This window comes from Octodon degus, unplaced genomic scaffold (assembly GCF_000260255.1).
Source record: "Octodon degus isolate 3935 unplaced genomic scaffold, OctDeg1.0 scaffold00001, whole genome shotgun sequence".
Classification (NCBI taxonomy): Eukaryota; Metazoa; Chordata; class Mammalia; order Rodentia; family Octodontidae; genus Octodon; species Octodon degus.
The window spans coordinates 25729596-25754998 of NW_004524577.1; the positions used below are offsets into that span (position 1 = coordinate 25729596).

At 45.3% G+C, this 25403-nt stretch overlaps 1 protein-coding gene across 6 annotated transcripts in view; it reads right to left on the reverse strand.

Annotated features, from left to right (window-relative positions):
* Positions 1 to 25403, reverse strand: part of Mast4 (microtubule associated serine/threonine kinase family member 4) — a 587536-nt gene that overhangs the window by 10496 nt on the left and 551637 nt on the right. For 4 of the 6 annotated variants that reach the window (XM_004623035.2, XM_023705162.1, XM_023705222.1 and 1 more), the window contains 10 exons: positions 24674 to 24806; positions 23650 to 23815; positions 21712 to 21813; positions 16169 to 16291; positions 15852 to 15964; positions 14072 to 14199; positions 13474 to 13709; positions 8849 to 9049; positions 6220 to 6449; positions 5476 to 5598 (listed from right to left, as the gene is read on the reverse strand). In XM_004623035.2, the coding sequence (XP_004623092.1) occupies positions 5476 to 5598; positions 6220 to 6449; positions 8849 to 9049; positions 13474 to 13709; positions 14072 to 14199; positions 15852 to 15964; positions 16169 to 16291; positions 21712 to 21813; positions 23650 to 23815; positions 24674 to 24806 (1555 nt within the window). The remainder of the gene's footprint in view (positions 1 to 5475; positions 5599 to 6219; positions 6450 to 8848; positions 9050 to 13473; positions 13710 to 14071; positions 14200 to 15851; positions 15965 to 16168; positions 16292 to 21711; positions 21814 to 23649; positions 23816 to 24673; positions 24807 to 25403) is intronic. The other 2 variants (XM_023705080.1, XM_023705272.1) reach the window with 1 other exon arrangement.

A 25403-nucleotide genomic window follows, 5' to 3' on the forward strand; every position in this document is an offset into this window, starting at 1 on the left:
ATTTCCCCTCGATGAGGGAAACGGGCCACAAACGTGGGTGGAGCTCGTCTTTCCTGGATTCTCCCCCACATCCCAGCACAGAGCGGCCACACAGAGCCACACGCGCACTCCTGGAGTTGCAGTAGTGCTAGGGCTGCTGGAGCCTGAACACAGCTCTCCTCATTTCTGTGGAATCCAGCACAGACGGATGTGTGTTATCTCTGAGGAGAAAAGTTCCACCTGACATTTTAAAAAGCATAGTTTGATTTTTAAAACACTGTCATACATATTGTCTATATTTTCAGAACCAAATCATAAGAGTTGTGTCACAGCCCTATGAGGTAGGAGGGGACTGGAATCCTTAAGGGACAAATAAGGATGATACACTGCAGGGTCTTGGATTCTTGTTTCCTGGGGGCAAGGAGCCCATGGGTAGAGCCTGTGCCTGACTCTTCTGCCCCTGCCCCACGGTCCTCCTTCCCAGCTGCACTCTTCATGGGCAGGGTGTGCGCTGGTTCCCTGCACCTCTCTTGTGCCTGGCACCATGTACACCTGGGTTCAGCACCAGTCGTTGTGAACAAACTGTGCACTTGATGGATTTGTACAGCAAGGTCAAAGGGGATAGACACATGCATTCTACTTATAGGAAGTAAACAGAATGCAAATCCTGAACATTTCCCATTAGAAAACAGTGAGGAGCACGGCTTGCTAAAAGAGCGGATCACTAGGCTCTGCAATAATGTCCCCTTTCCAGTAGAACCCAGACTGTTTTCTCTTGGTTCTGCATGTCTCTTTCAGAGGATAACACATTTATCTTGTGCACACACACCGAGGGTAACTTCTCTGCGTGATGATACACAAAGGATACAGAATGCCAGTGTTAAATTGGAAACATTCGTGGAAAAACGCTATGATTGAAAAACTAATAGGTGCATTTGTGAAGCCTGCCACCTGGTGGATCCACTTGGCCACAGCAAGTACTACCTAAATTTACTCTGGGTTCTTTGTCCACTAATTTCTCTAGATGAATGAGTGACCTCCTAAGAGAATTCTGTGGCACTTGTTCAAAAATGCAACCGAAACACAACCAGCGGACTGTTAACTGTTAATTAAGTCACATTTACTTTCGACGCGTTTTTGTGATTAGTATGCAGTGGGAGGGAAATTAAGCTGGCTGAACTGTATGCAGCAGCAGAAGTCAGGCTGCCCCTTTCCTCTTAGGCTGGCTCTGACAGCTTATTGGCTAGCCTGGGGCAGCTCACTGAGTTCCACCCTTCTTATCTCACTTTCCCTGCAAAGGCAGATGTGGATGGGCTCCTGTGCATCCCTGCTCCTTGTCCGGACTCACTCCCTTCATCCAGCCCATGTGACCCCTATCATTCCCACAGCCAAGGCTCCAACCCACCGGGTCACTGCACACCTTCCCTTGCTGTCTCTTGCCCTGGCCTTTGCACACCTCTTTGTGTTGCCCAGACTTCCCTGTGGCCCCCTTTCTAAGCCCTGAGAGTCTCCATCCATCTTTCAAATCCCTGAACCAGTAACGCCCCGTTGTCTGATGCTTTCCTGGGCTTCCGGGTGAAATGTCATCTCTCTAGAAGTTGTGCCATGTCTACAGTCTGTGCCTTGTATTTAGCACACTGCTCACAGCCTGGCATTGCCCTCGTCTCTCTGGTGGACACTACCGACCGTGCTGTCTCAGCAGAGACTTCGTGCATGGAGCAGGGTGCTGTAGTGCACCAAGAGCACGGGCTCCTGAGCTCCGCTGCCAGGCTGCAAACCATCACTGGCTCCTTCCTGGCAGGCGAGTGTGGTGGCTCTATCAACTGCTCTCTGCTCTGGCTTTTTCTTCTGTGAAATAAGGACACTTACATGTATAGCCCCACCCACGGGTGACTGTGAGGACTGTATGAGTTTATTTGTGTAAAACACAGAGCTTGGCGGGTGCCAAGTGTCCTCACTCCATTATCTATCATTCTCAGCTGTTATTTTAGTGTGACCCCTGCAGCACTCCATAGAAACCTCTGCATATATTGGGGACTGAACAAGTCTGTGAGGATGGGAAAGATGCTTCATGGCAGTCTCCACGTCAGATTCTAGAAGCTCTGCAGGGTCCATGGAAAGGAAATTTCTGAAGCAAGAGTTGGAGCTGTTTTCAGGGTCTTGCTTATGAACTGGGGCTTTAAAATAATGCCACACTAAGGAAGCAACCTCACTGAGTTAAAAGTTTCTTGGATTGCAGAAGCTGAACCTGGCAGGTCATCCCATGATCAAGGGATAGGCCTGGGCCGGGGGGCTACTGCAGGAAGGGAAGGATGATTTCAGTCAATTTGCAAAGTGGTTACCTGCTCGCAGCAGGACCGCATTGCCACTGTGGACTAGAAGTAGAAGCTACATTAGTCACCAATTGCAGGGGTTGAGAAGCTAAGTGACTCTGGGCAGGTTTGCCTAGACATGGAAGCTAGAGTGTCCACAGCAAGTCCTCCATGAAACTGGAGGGAAAATGGGGCCAAATGTGAAGTTACGAGACCGACTACTGTGTTCATCGTCTAGAAGATGGACACTGTACGTGCATTTCAGACACACATAGCCAGCGGGATGATTCTGCCACTGTGTCCTAAGATGCCAGGAGACACTGGTAAAAAGCACTGTGGGAACAGCTCTCAAGAACAGTGAAACAGAGCCCCCAGCCCCATGTTCAGCCAGTGATGACACCTACCAGCCGTTGACGGTACTAGGCAGGCGTCTGCTTCTCTTGGCTACAGAATCACCAGTTAAATTTGGAAGAGAGCTACATGATTACACAGTTCACTGGGAAGATAATTGAATCCCTTGTACCCTCTTTGTTTCATTACACTAGTTTCTCCTCTCCAGTGCTTCCTTCATGAACCAGAGGCAGGAGCCCCTGCTTGGACGGGTGACAGAGCACACTATGGCCTCAGAGGTGACAATGAGCTCCACTCCATTATGCTTAAGCACTGCCAGTGCCACACAGTGAGCCACTGGGTCCAGGATGAAGACTTCTGGTCGTGGAAGGTGGTCACACGCAGGGCCATCTTGATTCTGATTCTGTTAAGAGACCTGGCCAGAAACTGTAAGGGTAAATATACATTCCCACTGCAGAGGAGCTGGCAGAGGGCTTTTAAACTAGGGAGTCACTGAGCTATAAGACGAAACATGTAAGCGATCCATTATGTTTCAGCAAAATAAATGTATACACGCCTCTCTCCGTAGGTATAAACACATGTAATTCCATTTGTGCTTTCTTTTGATTTCACCAGATGTGTGATATAAAGATACGCTGTAACAAGAGCTACTTTGCCCATAGCCCAGTATGATCATGAAGAACGTAGAAGGCAAGACATCTGTTACCATTTAACAACTCTTAACCTTCTTAAAGCCAGTAATGGCAAGCTTCAGAAAAGCTCCAGTAGGATGAGAAGAGGAACCCACCTACACAACATAGACCCATTCTCTGAAGTCAAGGGTCAAGGAACGTTGGGAGATTAGGCCTCAGGGCATTGTGGAAACAGCAAACTTCTTTGTCTGCCGCCTGGGTTGTCCCTATCAATCAGAAAGGCTTAGAGCCAAAGGAACAACCAACTTCCCTGGGGCCCTTAGGTGAGCCAGGGTGGCTTGCTGAGCCAGTGTTACAGCCCATAGCAGAGGCATAGGTTCACTTTCAGGCTTTTGCTAGCAAACTGAGGGGAGGACCCAGTAAAGATAGTCACGTGGCCTTGTCCTCCACGGTAACTTTCAGACAGCAATCAAAGGGGAATACCATGATTCATTTTAATTGTACAGATTTACTGAGCCACAAGTCCCCATGGGCTTGAGCCCAAGACCAAAGTCTTATTAATGGTCTGAGTTAATCGACAGTAACTACTTCCCATCTACTGCCTTATACTAGACAACAGAATATACACACTACCACCCACAGGGGACCTAAGCCTGACTCTAAATCTTCTGAGGAAGTGTGAGCTGGGAGAAGGACATGGAAGGCAGAGACATTTGATTACATTTGGCCTGGGATGGTTTTGGCACCTCACTTCACTCACAGAATGTTCTCTCCAAGAGGAGGACAGTCTCCCCTCTGCTGGCGCCCAGCTAATGACTTCTTTTCTCATGAATGTTAAGGTGTATGTCTGCATGGCCCCCCAAGAATCGCAGTCACAGGTGGACAGGCTTTTTGGAGGTGGCCGAATCTCGAGTTGGTGACTGATTCATGGTTCAGTGCTACATTCATGGTGGGTGATGCCTGAACCCCTACACTGGCTGGACTGGCCCCGCCCTAATCCCAGAAGCCTAGGTAAGATAAAAGGGGCAGAAAGGTGCTGCTGCTTCTCCCCTCCTGTTGCTTTTGCTGCCTTCTGCTGTGAATTGCTGTTCTCTGCCATGTGCTATCCTGCCTTGGAGCTAGCCAAGTAAGGACTGAAGCCTCTATACACTGTGAGCTAAATAAACCTTTCCTCCCTTTACTTGTGGGTATTCCATATTTCGACCCAGCAATGAGAAAAATAGCTGAGACACCATCCCTTAATTCTTTTGTTACCAATGTCTACAATGACATTGAAGTCTGTCTGAATGACATTAATGGAAGCATGCATATCAATTTATGCTTTGTGTATCTATGCTCTGTATCCTGAAAAAGGATGTGGGGTGAAGCTCACATCTCTCTGGGTGGTCATGCTTGACAAAGTCTTAATGCAGTGTTCAAAAATCAAGAGGTCATTTGTAAGTCTGAGGATTTATAAAGTAATCCTACAAATAGGGATTACATTTCTCATCAAAACCAGCCACCTTTTCCTTAGAAAATTTAAACTCACTAGAATTCATCTAAATAGGCCTACTCTACAGTCACTGGGTATCAGAGAAAACAGATCCCTAGACCTGCCTGAAAGATTAGTGTGTGTGCGTGTGTGCACACTGTCTTCACGCATGCTCCGTGCTTCCGGCAGCCTCACTCGGCACCTCCACTCCATTTACCACTCTGCATTGATTTGTATGAGAAGAGAGGGAAGGTTAATTGCCAGAACTTTCTTATCCACTACCACTTTTTATCATTGACAGCATGTGTGTATTTACAATCCTATATTTCAAAAGAATGCCAACTCTCAAACCTTTAGTTTTGACCTCAAAATACAATGTTGTCTGCTATTATAGAGAACAGACCTGCACTGAAGAAAATTACCGTTAGGACAGGTAATATCTAAACTGATACTACCATGTGAGGTGGATAAACAAGAGGTATTACTATGTACGATTCAGAACGAAAAGCACACTTAGGAAATGGGTGTGCAGATAAGTGGACATTCTTTTGCAATATAAAACCAGAGAATTCACAGCAGTTTTGTTTTGGCACTCAACGTTAGGTTACTGGATACCTTCTTGGTAATGAGACTGATGACACAGGCAGGCTACAGAGAAACGATCTCCTGGCTCAAGTTCCTTTGAGCTACCCACCTCCTCTTGGTGACTATGACATAAAACAGAAAGTACCTTGAGCAGGAGCTCGATGACTTCCGTGTGCACCAGCCCATGCACTGGCTCTCCATTGACGTGCGTGATCAGATCCCCAGCCTTCAGTCCTGCCTGGTACGCTGGACTCCCTTCTTCTACATTCTAAAGTCCAAGGGGGAGTACAGATATTTTAAACAAGTGATAACTCTTAACTCATACAGTTTCTCCTGGTAGGACCTTCTGAGCCAATGTGGAAATGACCCTGGGTGCCTCATGAAAAAAATATTTCATCATTCCTACTCCTAATCTTCTACTAAACAGAGTAATTCCTGTGTTTCTTTAAGATGTTCCACTTGAAATGAGAGTATAACTAATTATTTAGTTAGGTTTTGGTAGAGAATCGAATTCAAGACCTTGCACTTGCCAGGCATGTGCTTATGCCATGGAGCTATCTCCCTGGCCAAGAGTATAATTTTTAAAACAAAGCTGGGAAAAATGGGATGGAATGAAGCATGGAAATAGGTTAGTCTTTGGCTATCCGTCTACCATCTTGGTATGCAAGAGTAGACAATCAAATAGAGAAACTAGGCAGAAGGAGAATGATCAGCTTTTGCCAAATCCAATTTCACTATGTAGATGGAGGGAGGGAGCGCCCAAAGGAAAACGAGAGTGGTCCCAAATGCCAGCTTAACAGAGAAGAAGGCTGCGCTGAACTAGGCTTCAGCCAGCTCCTCCAATCTGGTAGAAAAGGAGGGCTACTGAGTGCAAGGTGGCTGTTCTTACCCACACGATGTGGTGCACCGTATAGATGTCACTGTCTCCCACGTACACCCGGATGGCCCGGATGGTGAAGCCATAGTTCTTCCCTGAACTGTGGATCACGATGGGCTGGTGGGGGCTAGCAGAGGCTGCGGAGGAATCTCGGCTGGGAGACGAATCCCTTGAAGAAGAGGGGTCCGAGGACAGGGAGTGGGGAGACATTGGGCTTCCCAGGGGAGAAACAGCAAACATATCTGTAACAGAGAAGCCAGCTGTCAAAGTTGATCCTGGTCCCACCAATGTCCATGCAGCCAGCCCTCACCACAGGAGCCCAGCCAGGATTTGGGAGCACAGCCACAGATCAAACCCATTTTTTTTCCAATGCAAAATAAATAAATAATGTAAAAATTATGTAAACAAGGTATAGATTTAAAAAATGAAGTCTGTCAAGCAAATGTCAGAAGTATTTCTATTGCAACTAGTTGTCAATACTATTAAATACACTACACTAATTGATAGATTAACTAGACAAAAGGATTGTCTAGCTAAAAGACAACTTTTTGGCTCTGATACTTTTATTTAAATAAAGAACTTACTATATGAGTGCATGTTCGTGTAGAAGATGGTTTGTACTACTGTGAAAGATTCTGGATTCCAAACCTTACACTAAATCAATTCAACGCAGTTTTTCCAAGCACATAACCAAGGAAGCAATGGTGCTGCCTGGATGCTCTTTGGAATGGTGTGGAACTCGTATTGACAAGCTTTAACGCAGACAACATGAACGTGGCAACCTCACCATGGGAGAAGGACTCTTTACCATGGCTATAACTGATGGTCTTTCTCTATTACTTGCAGATCTAATGTTTCTGGGGCAAAGCAGGTCAGATTGAAAAGATTTAAGAGCAACTCAGCTCATGTTTCAAGTGATTAGTTCTACTGTGTTATGAGCGAACTGCAGTGTTCTCAATGTTTGTGTCTCCCTAAGTATCCTATGCTGAAAACAGCCCCAAGAGGATGATACTGAGAGGTGGGACCCTTGGGAGCTGGTTGGTGTCTCATATATGGGGTGAGTGCCCCATGAATGAGGCCCAAGGGAGCCTGCTTACCCCTCTCCCCCCAGCCCTCACTCAACACCAGCTCTGCTGGTGTTTTATTTTGGGACCAGCCCCCCGAGCTGTGAATGATAGATCCTACTGCTTATATGTTACGCAGTCCTAAGATATATTATTATGGCAGCCCAAGTAGGAGACATAGACATGCCTTTAGTTTGTAGTCTGTGTGACTGCTCCATCTACGGGTCCTGTGGCATTGTCTGTGTCTACGTGTGTGTGAGAGGAAAGGCAGAATAATCTACAGAGCACAGTGAGTTTTAACTGTAAGCTTAGTGGGCCACAGGGTGCTTGGTGTTATGGAAGACCCCTGGGGCATGGTGAGCCCCACTGTGGCCATACTCCCCAAGTTCTAAGCATGCCACTATCCTCGTGTGGCCCTCTCTGACCTCGTGGGGCTCCTTACTGCTCTCGCATCAAAAGGCCTGGTGGAGGGGCAAGCTGGAGGCCAGGGAACATCACAGCATGCCAGGGAGGAGGACAGAGCAAGCACAGATCGAACTGCAGAAGCCAGGAGCCCAGTCCTTTGGCTCAGGACGGCTTTCTCTGTCTCCCTGCAGTGTATAGTGTCCCTACTTCCCCGCAGTGTGAGCCATCTCTCCTGCTTTCCAAAGGGTCCTGGACTATGCACACTTGCCACCCCTGTTGTGCAGCTGTGCTGGGGCCTTCGGTTCTGGTGCTGAGGGGTCGTGCTCTATAGTGGGCGTCCGCTCTATAGTGCCCCTAGGAGGGCGGCTAGAGTGCGCACTACACCCAAATGAGCTGTTTGTACCAAATTTCTTTCTACACAAGAAATTTAGAAATGTAAACAATGTCTTTTATACATGGCCTGTATTCTTTTAAATACAAACCATTTGCAACGTAACTCAGCTGCTGCATCCCCTCTTGCTGTAATTCGAATGATGCCTCAACCCCTGGGTGTAGATTTCATCTCTGCCAGTGTGACTGCAGAGGCGAGGCCAGGTTGTGGAAAAATATAGCAACCCAACAAAAGCATGAGCCCGATCTTCCAAACAGGGCAGAGAATGCCATGACTGTCAGTTGTACGAAGCACACTTCAACTGACTGCGTTGGCAAAACATCATTTAAAAGCTGTCTGTGATTTTTCTCAATCTCCAGAAATGAAAAGCTTACGATCTCTGTGTCTACTTCCTTACTAATCAGATAAGAAAAACTATATACTTTTCTGACACATATGCTATAAACAGCTCTGTAAAGTACATAAATAATAGAGTCTAGAGAAGAAAAATCATTCTGGTGAAGGAAATGTATTATTAGAGGGAAGAAAAGACAAGACAACAAAAGAAATGAGCGTTTGTGGACAGGAAGCGGCTCTTTCCTTGATGCAGAATGCGAGACGGACTAGACCACACGCGCTGTCTGCAGGCCCTGGTTCCCACGGGCAGACGCTCTGGACAGGGTCCAGTGACACCTGGCCACTTCAAGTCAACCTGCGTCTCAGTCACCATCCCACATGGGGGCGGGCCACAGGGACAACATGCACAAGTCACACAAGGGCATGCGAGCAGACATCTCTCTACCTCCTGGGATCATGAGGGACAGAGCACTGGCAGAAAGGGACTTTGTGACTTTCCCCGAGATTTTCTTTTTTTCTGTGCTTTCTAATCGCTGCCGAGCCATGTGAGAAGCAGGTTCACTGGATGGCTTGGAGGAATTATCTGCACTGTCCGCACACTCGCTTCGTCCATTTATCTGATCCAAGTGCTCTGAAAAACTGCCCACTGTACAAAGAAGAAGGGATAAACATGTTCAGGAAGGTCTAGGAGAGCAGAGGGGTACAGGAGGAGAGAAGGTCAAGTGCTGGGAGATGCCTCCCATGTGACTCTTAAATCCACAGGGTATTAGGTCAACATGGAAAGCACACAGCCGGCTTGGAAAAGGCATGCAGAGGAGGAAGAGATGGGAGACGCATCTATTCAGGCTGCACTCTCCTTGCGCACAGTTGGCTAACTTTTCAGCCAACCCGTCCTTTGAACTGGAGGAATAGTTTCTATAATCTGCCCTTGAGAACCCAGGAAGACAACCCTCCTCTCTGCCACCCCCCCATCATGGAAGGCCTTGCCATCTTGCCACGAAGCCTGTCCTGCCTCGGGAACACCATGACCACACCCTGCATCCTGTGACTAAGGCAGTGGTGGTGATCCTGTGGCCCGAGGCTGCAGCTGGCCAGCCTGTTATCTCTGCAAGCTCCGAAAGGTTCGCCCTCACTGCTCCACAGCGATCATCAGTGCTGCCAATAACTTAAGACACTTCATCACTTGGCAGGCTAATGGCTGTGTCATCTCCTACCACATTGTCAGGTGTGTACCTTACACACGTGCTCCAAGCTAAGAGCATCTCCCCTGACTTCTGCCACTGTGGCTACCTCCTTTGCTCTAAGCGCTACGAAGTTCAAAGGACAAGACATAGAGTATCTCTTAGCTCATTTCATCATCTTGGCCTTATGTCTAGAGAGTACATCAAAAGCTGATCTTCCTGCATGTCATCTTCCATCCCTGCTAAACAATGCTTTCTTCATGTTTTATTAACCCTTAATACAAACTGTGCTTTTTTTTTTTTGTTTTGTTTTGGTTTTGTTTTTGTTTTTGTGCTGGGAATTCAACTCAGGACCTTGTGTTTGCCAAGCAAGCGCTGTACTGCTGATATATATCCCTGGCCCCAAACTGCAGTTGTTTTTAAGTAAAGACATTTGGACTTCCCTCAAGAAACTAAACACACAGGAAGGCTCAGCAGTGGAGATGACAGAGGCTGGGGCAGAGCAAGCTGTTGAGCAGAGTGCCATGCTTGGCTCCTGAGAGATAAGCACAGTGGCTGCCCATTTGGGCTTCTTTGTATTCCCATTATCTGTTTTCTATTTCCTTTTGCTTTAAAAAAAAAAAAAACAAACCTCACTAATGACACATCTTTGTCTACCAAAAGCCATTCTCATCTCACAGGTTATATATTTATGAGACAGCAATAATTTCTAAATTCTATCTACTACACCTCCTATGCTTACAAATCATGAACACTGTTATCCTAAGACCCACAGCGTGCACACAGTATGTAACATATTATGAAGGATCCTGAAGGCCAGCCAGCATGTTTGAAAGTGCTGACCACATTCTTTGCCCAGGTAGAGCTGGCCTAACTTGACAGAACTAACATTTTGGTTCACTGGCACACACCACTGCGCTAGGCAGCTCTCATCTGGCTCTGGCATAAGGCGGAGGCATGGACCTCACAGCTCTGGTTAAAGCCAAGTGACCTCTGGACTTGGGAGGCTGCATGTGAGACAGCGGACACCAAGGCCACCAGCTGGGCTATTTACCCAAGAAAAGGTTATGGGCTTCCAAGTACTGTGACGTGCATCTGGCCATTGGCTAGGGACAATCTTAAGACAGATAATTTTTTTAGGGCTGGGGAGATGGACTGATGATGTAAGCGCCAGCCTGGCAAGTGCAAGGACCTGAGTTTGATCCCTGGTATTGCATGCCATGCCCGCCCTATAACCCTGGAAAACCGGGTGTGGTGGTGTAGGCCTGTAATCCCAGCAACAGGAGGATTGCTAGGAGCCAGGGCCTGATCCCCTTCCTGCCTGCTAGCCTCACACCCAGGGCTTGCTGAGACAGGATTGAGACTGGGCGTGATGGTGCATGCCTATAACTCCAGTGTTTGGGAATCTAAAAACAGGACTCGGAGTCCGATCTACGTAGTGAGAGAGACCCTGGAAACCCTGTACTAAATACATACATACATAAATTATAAAACGAAAAAAATTATCTTTCTACCCCTTTATGCTGAGCACATTCTCATTTAGCAAAGTAACCCCTCCCAGTTCTTTAAAAAGTCAGCTGCTCGAAGCCTTGATCAGAACTGCTTCGCCAGTCCAAAATGCCATCTCACAAAACCTCTCTTTGGGTGAGTTACATACTTCCTTGCTCTTTCTAGCGGGATTTAGGCTCACTGACAAGTACAAACAAAAAGCTGAATTTCTTCACAGTGAGTAATTACGGGGTGTAGCTGAACACCACCTCTACTATTTCAAGAATGTTTAGGGAGTCAATACAACGTCATTAAGAAGAGAGCCAGGTGTAAGGCTGTACTGTTCCGAGTGCCAGTGCGGCTCCGCGGTCTTCTCGCACCCCTCCGTGCCTCTGCCGACTCACTGCCAGCACTGCACAGCAATGTGTGTCACTTTCTGCCAATGATGGATAATGTCACCTTAATGTTTTCTAAATGTCAAGGGTTCCTTCTTTTTGATGGTGGAGCAATATAAAAATCAACAAATTTAATTTTACTACAGTCACGCTTTTCAGGTCCCCTAATTACCCTGGGCTACAAGCAAATCAGCTCATCTCTATTCTGTACAGCCCCCAAGATCTTTGATAATCTTTAGTGTGTGTACAGGTGGAGGTGGGGGGAAGAGAAAAGTGGTTTGAATCTATTAATCAAAACGCATGACAAGACCCAGGAAGATTTTGTTTTTAATTTTGAAAATAATCAGGTATTTAGGCATTTCACCTCCTTTCTGATACTAACTAGGCTGAAGATAGTATGATTTCAGCGGAAGTGAGTGTGTTGTACTCAGGGTGTGATAATGACAAACTAGGCAGAGATCTCTGTAACCCGGAATATAAAACACCAAGATGTACACTGACTCGAGTACCCAGATGAGCTAACACTGGGCAGGAACCTTAGACTTAAACATAGCTCTGTACTACCGCTACACCACACTACATCGCTGTTCTCTTGCTGCGTAGTTACAGCAAATGACGCTCCTCGTCCAGTGTGGAAACAGAACAGAGGCAATAAAAGAGAAAGGAAAAGGCAGCATTAATTTCTACCATAATAAACTATATCTGATGCTGCACTAAACATTTTAGTGAAGCTAAAATCCAGCTGGTAAAATTTAATTTTTTCATGACACTTTTTTAAAAACCGCAATATTCAGTTAGTTTAAAATATTAGTGAAAAAAATTAAAATAAAATATTAGTGAAAAATCTTGGGAATCATTATGGTTATCAATATAGCATAATCAAATTGAACTTATTAGTTACAACATGCTATATATATACGTTTCATTATTTAAAATAGTAGAAATGTACACTGCCCCATAGAAGGTATGCCGTGCAGAATATTTTTATAGACCAAATATTTTAAAGCAACTCATAGGCTTATTCTGGAGAAGTGCAAGTCAGACTGTCTAAAGTAGATACCTGTGGTTCTTGTTCATTTTGAGACAGGGTCTTGCTACATAGTTTAGGCTGGCCTTGAGCTCGCTATACAGCTCAGGCTGGTGATTCTCCTGAATGCTGGGGTGATAGGCATGTTCCATACCTGGCTGCCTCCTTTAGGGCCAGCAAGGTAAGGATGAAGCAGGAAGCACTTTAGACACCTGGGAAGATACTATTCCTATCATTAGGCAGGTTCCTTCACATGAAGTTAACACGATGAAAGTGCTGCCAGAAAGGCCCAAGGCCTAGACAGGGAGATGCCTCAGTGTCCCCTACTCCAGTGACCCACAGCCTGGGATTGGTCTGTAGAAGTTACTCCATATGCTCATGAGATGCCAGCCCAAACCTGCTGGTGTTTCGGACTCGCTTCCGCTCCCCTACCCTCGGTGCATGGAGAAACCTGTCTATGAGCCTCCAGGCACAGGCTCTCGCTGCACAGTGTGAGTCTCGCGTGCAGAGCTGTTTGCACAGCAATGGCTCCATAACCCCTTTCAAGTCAATCACCACCTGGCATAGTGCTACCGGGGAAGCTGCCTTTCTACTGTGCCTTATAGGTGAGTTGAGACATTTGTAAGGAAGATTTTGATGAGCTGACTGATATTGCCCCTTGTTCTGAACTGAGTCACAGGCAACTGCCCAAGATGAGCGCCGCATCAACAGAAGCTCCCTTGGCAGCCTCTGGGTGCCACCAAAGCCACTGAGGATAAGAGGGCTGCTCCAAGGTCAGCAGGGGTGGCTGTGTGGCGGAGCACAGAGGAAGGAGTCTGAGACAGCCACGTTCCCAGAGCTTGTCCCTTCATCCCAAGAGGGGAAGCAAGGAGCACAAACACCCATCCTTGCTGGCTGGCCAGGCCAGCTGTGGACACAGGGACTCAGAGCCACTATCACCGTGGCAGATGAGGGTGGCTCATGGGCCCCAGCGCCTTACCTGACAGGGTGGAGCTGCTGATGGTGCTGGCGGGGGTGGTGACCTCTGGCTCCTCCTGAGCACATTCTCCAGGAGGAAGAGCTGCCTTTTCAGGTTCCTCCTGGGGATTGCCAGGACAGGGCACTGCTTCGCTGTGTTCTGCTTCTGCTGAGATAGCCAGCTTGGGAAGTAGCCCAGAACTGAGCTTACGCCTGTTGTTTTCAGTATCTGAAGAGTTGGACGTTGATAACTGTTGCCTTGATCGAAAACGAAAAACAAAGCCATGAATACACATTAGAAACCTCTGTCAGTGGCAAATCTTAGAAGAAACCAGGTAAAGATAGGACCTGGATAAACCTAACCAAAGCACATCCAGTGCAATGGTTCTTTAAGCATGGTTCCCAGACTGATGGCATCAATGTGACCAGGAGGTTTATTCCAAAGGAGCATTGTACGGACTGGGCTCAGGGCCACAGGATCCGACCTGGGGATGTTCCCAGCTGCCTGTGTTTTCACAGCCCTCCTCCCTGCCCTTGGGGTTCTGATGCTCCCTACAATTTAAGAACCACTGCCTTCGTAGCTGCTGTTTGTGACAGTACTGAAAAAGCATTGCACGTACACTTCAGAATACTCTGAACTCCAGCTTAATGTTTCTGTGGATGGCAAAGTTGTGCTTTTGGCTTTGTTTCCAGAGTCATCTTTCTCTTCTCCTGAATTCTGAGTTATTCGATCTATACTGCTGAAAACCTGCAAGGCAAATAATCAGAGCTTATTAGTATCTTCAGAAAGGGCCTTCAGAATTAGCCCTTCAGAAAGGGCCTGTCAGGAGAAAAAAAAAAGCCTGAGTTTTGGGAGCAAAAACGAGAGTGTGACCACAATTGGAACAGGGACTACATATTCTGAAAATACTTGCAGTGGTATTTACTTGTATCCATAGATGAAGGTTCATGGTTTCATAATGTGCTTGTGTGTATGTGTCAGGGGGAGTGGGGAGCTCTCTCACCGTATCTCATGGACTTTGTATCTGCAAACAAAAATCCATACATGCTTTGGGGTTTCCAGGCCTTGAGATCAATGCACATCTCAGATTACTTTTTAATCATGAAGTCAATCAGCAAAGGAAATGAACAGAAAGAAGGTGTAATGGCCACTGGTTGAGGGCGGGAGGGGGGGGGAGAAAAAATTGAAATTGAGTGCAAAGAGGAGAATAAATTATCTCTTTCTAGAATTAAGTATAGGCAGGCAAGTCCACAGGGAGAAGGCAGGGCCGCAGCGCATACTTGGTTATAGGAGCCAGGCATACTTGTTTGGCATACAAATTAACTACACAGGCAGCTTCCGGAAGGGGTTCATGCGCAAGCAAACCCAGACTCTCAGCCCATTTCTGAATCTCTGTCATCTCATAGCAAAGACAGGAGGTAAGAACAGGGTGCTGAGACCCCAGGGTGGGGAGCAAGCCCTTCACCCCACTCAGCTGCATGGGCTCCCACAGGAGTTCCCCCCACACCCCAGCTTCTGCAGACTACTGGGCTTAAGAAGGAAGATCAGGTTAAACAACAGGAGCCAGGAAAAACAGAAGAAGGAAACAGTAGCCCCTTCTTAGTGTTAGCACAACTTGGGACAGAGTTCTTCCCAGCCTCTGTGAAGGAAATCTCTGCCTCTGTATCATTCTTCTAAACAGAGGAGGTAGTACTGGGCAATTTCCAACACAGTCTAGGTAACTGCTTACAAAAAGCTACAGAGCACTTTAGCATCACAGACTGCTATAGAAAAGCTAAACAATAATCATGCAAAAATACCATGGCAACAGAAAATATATAGCAACAAAAAGTGGCAAATGGGAGGTAGGGTGCCCTCTAGGTTTATTTCTGCCTTTTCCTAGGGCCCTACCTTGTCTCAAAACTATCTATTTTCCTTTTTGGTGATGGTGGTTGTTTAATCCTACCATTGTCAGTAAAACACATCTTATGTATCAGTTTTACTATCCTCCACCATTTCTGAAGTTCTAGCTTGGCCTCCTGCTGCTTTTCCCGTATAAATTATGATTTCTATTACTGGCCACAAGAGTTTCTGTTTGCACAGTGAGCTGTCCCGCAGTCAGCTCGGCTTATGTCAGAACGAGCCTTCTCCTTGGCCTGCACGCCATGTGGTACCCAGGAGAAGGGTCTCACCATCTTCACTGTGCCACTTGAGGATGGGGAGAGGGCTGCGCCAGGCTGGCCCTCAGCTAGAGCGGGCGCCATGTGGGCAAGCTTCTCGTGTGAACAGCCATCACGAAGAGATGGCTACGCATGTACCGTAGACCTCAGCAACAAATCTAGATGATGGGGTGATTTTCCGTAAACCATAAGGAATCTGAAGCGCAAGAAAAAGGCCCATCTGTGCCCCTCTCCACTTACCTTGGAAAACCTATGTGAGCATGAGGAAAACTGCCTGATTTCCACATTAAAGTCTTCATCGTTTGTGTCATCTTCCTCCTCAGTTTCCATGTGGTGATACTTCTCTGACCGGGCTGCACAGAAATGTTTAAGAATGGTCACAATTACTCGGAATACCACTTTTCAATTTAGGTAATTTTTTATTGCAAGTTTTTGCACAAAAGCAACATTTCGTTTAAGAACTTGTAGGGGAGGCAACTAGAAGAAGCCTCTGAAGTTGAGATGATATTTCACAAAGTAAAGGCCAAACAGTGTCTTATGTCAGATAATGCACATACTATCAAAATAACTTGTGTCATCCTCGGATTCCAGTTGGGGAATAAATTCTGCCTTCTGTCTCAGCAAACTGTTCCAGTCTAACGAACGGAAGAAGCGATGCTGTTTGACTTCAAATGCACCACCTGTGAGGGCCGAGGGAGACAGAGAGCAAAGTGGTGAACTGCCTTCCACGCAGAGCAAACACCAGGGCTTTAGGACAACTGAAAAGCTCATCAGCACGGAAATGAAGACCTCATTGTGGGAGCCATACATTTTCATTCTACAACCAAAACTGGAAAAAATTTCCCCTAATTTATCAGCAGGAGATCTGATTTTGCTAGCGGCAGTTGCTATGGCACAGTTTTTCTTTGTTAATTTTTCCATGACTTCCTCCATTTTTCAAAGGTTAATGATGCGGCCACTTAAAATCACATTATGCTGAACCTGGGGACATGGCGCACGTTGGTCTAAAGCAGACTCTCTCATTACAAACCCAGAAAAATTCTAAAAAGGAGCAAAACGTGTTCACAGCAACATTTCCTCTAGAGGTCAGCTTAATAATGATGAATTTTTCTAAAATACTATATAATGTTTACCATTCAATTTTTATTGGATTACTCATTCATATAGGTAGAAATCAGGTCCTGTGAATTACAGTCTTGAGGAAGGAACTGACAAACCTGTTTGATAGATTTATAATGCATCCAATAACAATCAATCACAATTCCTGGGTTTGAGCCTTCTTTTTGCCAAATCAGCATGGTAGTACAATTATACAAGATGCCTTAAGGTAAGCTCATGGGCTTTAGAGAGGGACTACTGAAGCAGAGGCATCATCAAAAATATTAACTCTGTACCCCATGTGAAAAGAACAAGGTGAGCGTCACATAAAATCACAGCAGGAGCACCAGGCTCCCGCCTGCCATGAGCACACACACTATTGATAGAAAAATAACAAAGAATTGATCCAGAAAGGCCATGAAGAGAGATTTCTCGACAGAATAATATTCGGGTCTAATCAGCCTCTCTTCCAGGAGAGCTCCAGGTGTAATGCAAATGACTTTTTTTTTTGCAGTTGTTCTCCAGGCCGCTCATCCTGTCCTTTGTGGGGTACAAAAGGAACAGAGCAGGAAATGCACCCTAGGTGCGACATGGGCTGAGGGTCTTGGCTGTGGGATGGGTGGCTCGGTTCCCCCTTTTGGTTTATAAACCCAGCCAGGGAAACTGTTATCCTGAAAACAAAGGAGCGCAGGGAGAGAAGCAAACCAGGGAATCTCTCAGAAGAGGGGAGATGGGTTCTGTCAGAAGCCTTGGGCTAGAACCTTTATCGAAGACTCTGCAGGTGTTTTGTAGGTTTCTTGTAAAACACTGAGAACACAGCAAGAGCAGCTGATTTCTGGGCCAACCTGAGGCAATGGTTAGAACAGATGCTCTAGGTACCTTCTTTCTTTTAATGAAATATTAAAAATCACCCCACTAAGTAGGAATTATCAATTTCATTCTTAGGAAATGGAAGAAGCTAAGGAAAAGTAATGAAGCACACTGGCTGAAGATCCCCCAAGGACGAGGATGAGAGGGGCTAACCTAGGTCTGCCTAAGAATACCCAGGCCCAACCTCTGCGCCATGGTCCTGCTCCTGTTCAAGGAAGGGCACACTCTGGTGGTACATCTCCTCCTGCAGGCACCATGCACGTGGATCTCCCCTGGCCCAAATCATTGTCCTCCTCGACAGTTGGCAGGGCCATTTTCTTCTAGTGCTCTTTTACTCTGTGAAGCAGGTCGCAGAAGCTAAGCAGGCCTACATATTTCCCTATCCAACCCTGACAGTGCTGACGACAGTGGAGTCCACAGAACTAGGCCTGGTGTGTGGCCCAGGACACAGACCTCTGGACTCCTAGACTGTCCGTGCTGCACCTGCCCCAAAAGGACCAGCACTCCAGCTGCTGCCCAGGGGCCTTGGCAGTAGCGACACAGCGCTGGTGTTCTGAGCTGCTCAACTTGGCCCAGAACGCAGCTTCTCTAGGGCCGAGGGCTCACTCAACCCCTGCAGTCTACAGCCACTGCCCTTCTCTCCCTCCTGTCCCCTTCTGGGACCTACGCTGATTAGAACTTCTTCCTCCGGGGTCAATAACAAATGGCTTCCCCCAGAGAGTCACAGTCCACAGAGGAACTGGCTCACATTTCTCATCCTTTGGCCCTTGAGACCACTGAGAAAAAGTCTGCTATCCTTGAATTCTGTTTCCTTTGTACTTAAGCAGGGGAAAAAGCATGAAAGGGCTAAGGTGGGGGAAATGATTTCTGGATCAACCTGTCTGTAAAGGCATCAGGAGCTAAAGGGAGATCACTCACGTAATGATACTGCTTTATAAGAATTCCTCAGGAAGAAAGAGGAAACTATTTCTTAAGCTGCTATAATGGACTGGATCGAGGTACTAGACAACTTCATCATGCCTGATAATCCAGGCCCATTTCACAGACTAGGAAACTGAGACCAAGGGCTGGAGACCGGTGCCCAGGTCAGCTCCACGTCCACACCTCTGAAGGCCAGCCTTCCAAGTTGCTGCTCAGTGCTCTGTGAGCCTGCGAGGATTGTTCAAAGAGAACGACAAGTTATGTTTTGGCACCACCGTTCTCCCTTGAGTTTTCTCTCCTTTCATGGAAATTTCTTAAAAACCCATTATGCTTTTCACACTCTTTTTCTCAGCCTCTCTGGTCTCTTGGGCAAATGTCCATTTGCACATTTTCATGGTGCATTATTTTCCCCCTAAATATGCATTTCACACAAAATGCTGTCCCTGGAAGCAGCACACAGGGCTGCAGGATCCTCATTCTGCAGACCCTATGGGGACCTGTTACAGGGGACCTGCCTGTTTGGTCATCACTTCTGCACAAAGCTCAAGGCTTAGGAAGGGCCTTTCAAATGTCTCTTTTGGATTTCTGCTAGGGGATTTGCTCCCCAAGCTGGCAAGTTCTGAAAAGACTGAAAATAGCAGTGAGTAGGAATAGGCTGAGAAATGACCTGCGGCAGCTGGGTCATTCATACAAACATGGATGCGCCGTCCGACATCATGGCCATGTCCTGGTCAGCGAAACCACCTCAAGGATCCAAGCATTCTCAGAGGAGAGATGGGCAGAATTCAAAGGGTAAAAGAAAATCTCTAAACTGACACTTAAGACACTGAAGGGCTCAGGACTTTTGGGCTTGCCTTAGAAAAGGTGCACCCATGCTGGGGGTTCAGCTGAGTGGCACCTTAGAAAAGGTGTGCCCAGGCTGGGGGTACAGCTTAGTGTAACAGTGTCTATCTGCCAAGTGTGAAGTCTTCAGTTGATTTCTGGTCCAAAAAAAAAAAAAAAAAAAAAAAAAAAGAGAGAGAAAGAAAAAGAGAGAAAGAAAGAAAAGGAAAGGAAGGAAAGAGGTGTGCCCATTCCAATATCTTTTAAATCAGACCTCTGTGTCCACTGAACGGGACATCTACATGGGTCTTCGTATGATCACAGGGCAAACTTAAAATGTCACTGCTTCTCGTATGTGGCTCAAGTGAGCAAAAATCACTCTGTAAAACTCTGCCCCATACATAGTCTTGCACGAGTTCTCTGACATCTACTTATCTCTCTTGAACCAGAAAGTAAATCTGACTGCAGGCCCCAGAGGGTGGGAAATAACCAATTAGCTCATCCCTTCAGACAGGTGGAAAAGCAAATAGGGTGGGAAGTGGGAGGGAACAGCAAATACTGGGCTGCATGCTGTGTTTCATTCGTCCAAAAGGAAAACGTGAGACTTGACCCGCAGAAAATTCACAGTGGCACCAGCAGGGGCGTGCCCCGCTCTGGGAGCTGCCCTTGTATGACCTCTTTGTAGCCTCTCGATTAGCTGAGGGTGCTGTTTCTAAACGCTCCTTCGCACAGACAAGGAAATGAGGAATGGGAAGGAAAATGACCTGCTCATGCCCAAAGGGTCCAGATTTAAACGTGGGGATCTGAGTTTGTGCCTTGCACCTTGACTGGCTCCTGAAGTCAAAGACTGAAACATGCACAAGGAATCTAGTGTGAGGCTCAGCTCACAAATGTTTCCCAGCTAAGCCCTGATTTTACATTTTCTTAGATTCTTTAGTCCAGAGTCTACAAATTTTGTGTGTACACAACAACTTTATTTACGAAAACAGGCACTGGGCTGAAATTGGCCCACAGGCTGCTGTAGCCTACTGACCCCTGCTCTAACACAGTAGCGATGGAGAATGTTTTAGATTTCAACAGCACACAGCTTGCTTTTGCACATGTGCCAGGGGTTCGGCACCGCTGCACAGTCAAACTCCAGCAACGCAGCATTCCATAAGTAAGCAAGAATAAGTCCCTCAGGGGAAGGTGAAGAAAGCAACAGTGAGCGCCCAGCTATTTACAAGGTTCAGCGTCATGGGAAACGCTGAAGTGCTGTGGATAAGCCTTACCATTTGCATCAAAAATAATTCCATGTTTGGCATTAACTTCAAATTCCATTAGTTCATACAAGATCAGGCACATTCAGGGCGGCATGGCTGTAGACCTATTAGTTCAAAAGCCAGGGCTTTCCTGTTTATAACTGTGAGTCACTGATGTACTATTTGATGTCTTTCTATGAGTGATAATGAAGCCCCTTCCCCCATTGTTTTTGTTTTGTTAAAAAAAAAAATCCTTCTAACAAGAATCTGTTGGAGAAGGTAGAGAATAATATAAATATTTGAAACCATTACAAATGATATCTTTTTCATGAAAAAAATGGAATTCATCAGTCTTTTTTGATATGTCTAAGAAAATAAGAGTAGAATGCAATAACACACCAAGCCAGCAATTTTCACTAATGACAATTATGGATATTGACTAGATCATATGCATTCGTATTTAATATTTTGGCCTCCTTCAGACAAATGTAGATATTCAGGCAAACTGGGACTCTGTAGTGGCATCTCTCAAGTCTGGCTACTCAGATTATAAGGAAGAAACGGAAACCTAAAACTGCTAGCAGAACAGTCAGGAAAAATAATCAGCAAGAAACAATTCTGCTATTTTTTTTTTCTTGAAAAGCAATGGTTTTTAATTCTCTTTCTTGTGTCTTGGTGCTGATAGCCATGACAGGACAGCAGGGTTTGGCCCCAGGCACTCATTTCCAGTAATTAATTCGAGTACTGATAACCCATTTCCAAACCTAAGATAGCAGCCTGCTGGGCCAAGTCCTCCTGGAAACATATACTAAAAACAAAACCCAAAAAAAGCTCTACATATCTAATTCTGTTTCAAATTATTTAAGATGCATGTTTTTCAGGACAGAAAACTTGCATGTGCCTTTAGGGTTTGTTTATTGAAACGCATTAAGAATTTGTGCTCTGTAAAACAAAGACATAAAGACAATAACCTTTGGAAGTAGCTACACTGCTGAAAAGGACAACAAATTCCCAAATAGCATTGCTATACTATGCCATAGCCCCGTCCCACATCAACCAACAGATGTTGCATATACAAAAGCCTCGGACTGCTGCACGAAGACATTACTTCTTGCATACTGGTAAAATCAAAACACGTGTGCTCTAACCTGTTCCCAGCCTCTCCAGGGGATTCTGCCGGAGAAGCACGGTAATCAGATCCTGGGCGTCGGGGGGTGGGGCCTCATCCTTTTCAGGCCAGTTGATTTCATCTGGAAAGAAGAAAAATCCTTTACAAGTTTCCCAAGGAGGAGTCCAGGTCTACAGTGTGGACATTACCTGGGCGTCTGTTTGAAATGCAGAGTTTACGGATCCTAAACAGATTCTGTCGGACCAGAATCTGTATTTTAAGATCTCCAACTGACTCGTATACACAGTTGACTTTCAGCAGCATCATTTTACACGACATAAGTAGCACAGGCTCCCACAGGCTGCACAAGACTGCAACAGGCAGACGCCACTCATCTGCCTTTTGGATTCCTACTTCTTTGCCAGAATTGGCTCCCAACAAGTTGCCCCTTCTGGTTATTAAGAGGCCTTCATATGACAGGAGCTCTAAACACCTGCATTGCAGGCCCACTCCTGGAGAGCTTGTCAGAGTAAGATTTTCTCCTCCTGTCCTTAACTGAGAATTTGGCCAGGATCACACAGTTCTTTAGAGCCAAGAAGTAAAAAGTTCTTTACAAAAATGTTTCTAAGAGACAAAGGAGACCTCAAAATGCGAAGACTGAAGAATAAAGAGAACTACCCCAAGTGATCACAGTAACGGGAGTATTTAAAATGTGTCAGAAATATCAGAATGTGTTCTCGCTCTCAAGGAGTTTGCCTGAAGATAGGTGTGTGTGCTTGCGCGTATGGAAATGCAATAAAAACATGAGTTATTTCTGTAGATGGCTGCCGCTAGCTTCCTCGGCTGCCGTTTAAATCTGATTTTGAAAATAAAACATGAATATGCAACTGAGCCGTAAGGCATGGAGAACAAAGCCAGCATTTGCTGCTTGTGTTAATTAAACAGTTGATTCCCCTTGCCACTCAGGCCTTGGTATGTCAGAAAATAGCCTAGTTATAAATCCATAAACAGCTCCGATATTGTGTACAGGAGTTATACACTGCAGGCAATTCACAAATCTACTTTGTTAAAGTTTACAAATATGTCTGGCATGCGAAGTCAATGTTAGAAAATAAGGCTGTGATTAAGAGGCTCCTCCTAAGCAAGGTGAAGTTTTCCGTATTTGCATTGCTGGCCTGTGCGAGCACAGTCCGGAACAGACCAGGAGTGTTTGATGGAGCTGTCACGGTCGCCTGACTTTCTGGAAGAGAGGTCTCCATATCTACGCCTCAGGGACATTTACACCATCGGCAGGTAGGTAGTGGGAGATCCCATTTAATTATCATTTAGCTTTGCCACAAGCCGCATAACAATAGTCAGGGTCAGCTTGCAGGGTAAGATCTAAAGGTTATTGAATTTTAAATGAAAGATGAACAGCTGCTACAGAAATAACATTACACCATAACAACTACCAATGAAATCATTAACAATCTGTGGATTCAATTTTGCTTCCTTCCCATTCTCATTATTTATTATTTGGTAGACATTTGTTTTAGGGTTTATTACATTTTTGTTAATTTCTTCATTGTGCCATTAGCTATTTTTTCCCATTTATGTAAATGTTACTCACATTAACCTTTTCTTCCCTGGTGCAACTTTTCTATTATGGAAAAGAAAAACTGGACGACAATTAAATCACTTGGAAATCCCACACTAATTTCTTTTACAAAAAAGCACACAATAAAAGTTGAATAACATCGCTAGCATACTTCCAAATTCCATGTTAACAAAACTTTGTCAGATCAATTTTCAACACACATAGCTCTCTTGAGACTGTGAAAGTCAGTTATGTGCTACAATGAGTGAATTCTTTTAAAATACTGGCTTGATGGTTTGATAAAGGTTAAAATTTTAGTAGTGAAACTGTGACACCCATCAGATTGACATTAAATAGCTGTTTCCCAGGAGTGGCTTAATAGTAACGCCTGATGATATTTACCACTGATGACTTGTCCGAATAGCTCTTCAGGAGTGTCCCCAAAGAATGGCACACATCCAACCAGAAATTCATAGAGGATGATCCCCATGGCCCACCAGTCCACGGGCTTCCCGTACCCCTGTCTCAGGATCACTTCTGGGGCAATGTATTCAGGGGTGCCACAGACCTGCAATAGGATTGCAGTATCAGGAGAAGTGCACTGTTAGACGTGAGTTACAATGAGCAAGACAAAGACACAAGGATTTCACCTCAACTGCACCTGCTCAACCACATAGACCCATACAAAGACCTTAAGGACAGTAATGACACACGTCTGCAAGACCAAGGCAAATTAACACTATAATACTAAACAAGGGGAGTCTAAACTTTTGCTTGAGTGTTATGGTAATGTCTAGTTTCAAGTGAGAATCTAACCCTGTTTTGTAGTTTGACTTATTTTAAATACTAAAACATGTATAATCCTCATACTTAAAATAATAATGCATTTTTTATCTGTCACCATCAGAGAGTTTTATTATTAATATGACCAAATGGATTCACATCCCGGTTATTTCATAAAATGATGACAGTTGAGATGTGTTTACCTTAAGTAACTGTACGATGAACAGATTGCGGGTGCATGGTAATGAGGCATGCTTAAAGGGAAATGGGCCATGGCTCAGATTTTAGCATCCGTGATTGTACAATGCATCATGAGTTTCCTGAGTACTCTACTGAGACTCCTGAATTCCTTACAAAAACAGTTTTCCATTTGTCTCGCTCACACTCTCACTTGTGGGCAATTAGATCGTTCGTCTTGCTAATAGACCATAATTCTGGGGGAAGAATGTGGAGGGAGCGGACAGTTCAAAGAGGCTCCTGGAGACAAATGGGAGCAATTTGCACTTTATTAAATGTAAGGCTTATACAGACATCTAAACCTCCAGCCCTAGTGTGGAGATGGCTGAGGCAAGTGGATTTTGAACTTCACCGTCAACACTGTACTTTGTAATTCTCCACAGAGCGCTACAGCATACCAGCTTACCTGTTTATCCAGGAACTCTCGGGCATCCTTCTCAATATGCCCCTCATACAGATTGGTGGTCATGCTCATTAGTCCCACCTTAGATAATCCAAAATCTGTCAGTTTTATGTGCCCCATGGAGGTGACCAACAAGCTGTGGAGCAAAAGAACATAGAGGACAACAATCACTTTTGTTTGTTTGTTTTTAAGATTTCCCCCTCTCCTCATCAACTTGTAAAACTGTTAAATCTATCCACTTTTCTGTTTTACAAAAGCCAGCCTGGAAAATGACGAAGTTATAGAGACATGTCACTCTGGTGGCTGAGTGTAATTCCAGAGAGGGCCAAAGACAAGGTGTTGGAACAGCCTCAGTATCATTTCTTGTAACACTCCAAAGCTCTTGGAGAAATTCAAGGGTGCAACTTGCCCTTCTTTCCACTGGCAGAAGACGAAAACAGAAGAGAAAGGGCCACCAGAATTCCCTGGTCATACATTACAGATTAAGACAGGCAACCCATCTGTGATTCAAATGAGACACAGATAAAGAACTTGGACAGAAAAATGTATTGTTTCAGATTTCAACTTCCAGCTCTAATTTACATTTCTCAGACCAAAACCTGTATTTCTTATACATGCAAATAATTTGCATGTGAATATTTAGAATGTTTCATTTTAAGTAAAAAAATTAAATAGTATATATGGTCTCATATCAACTAAAACACTAAATGAATATAAGGATTTTTAAAATCCA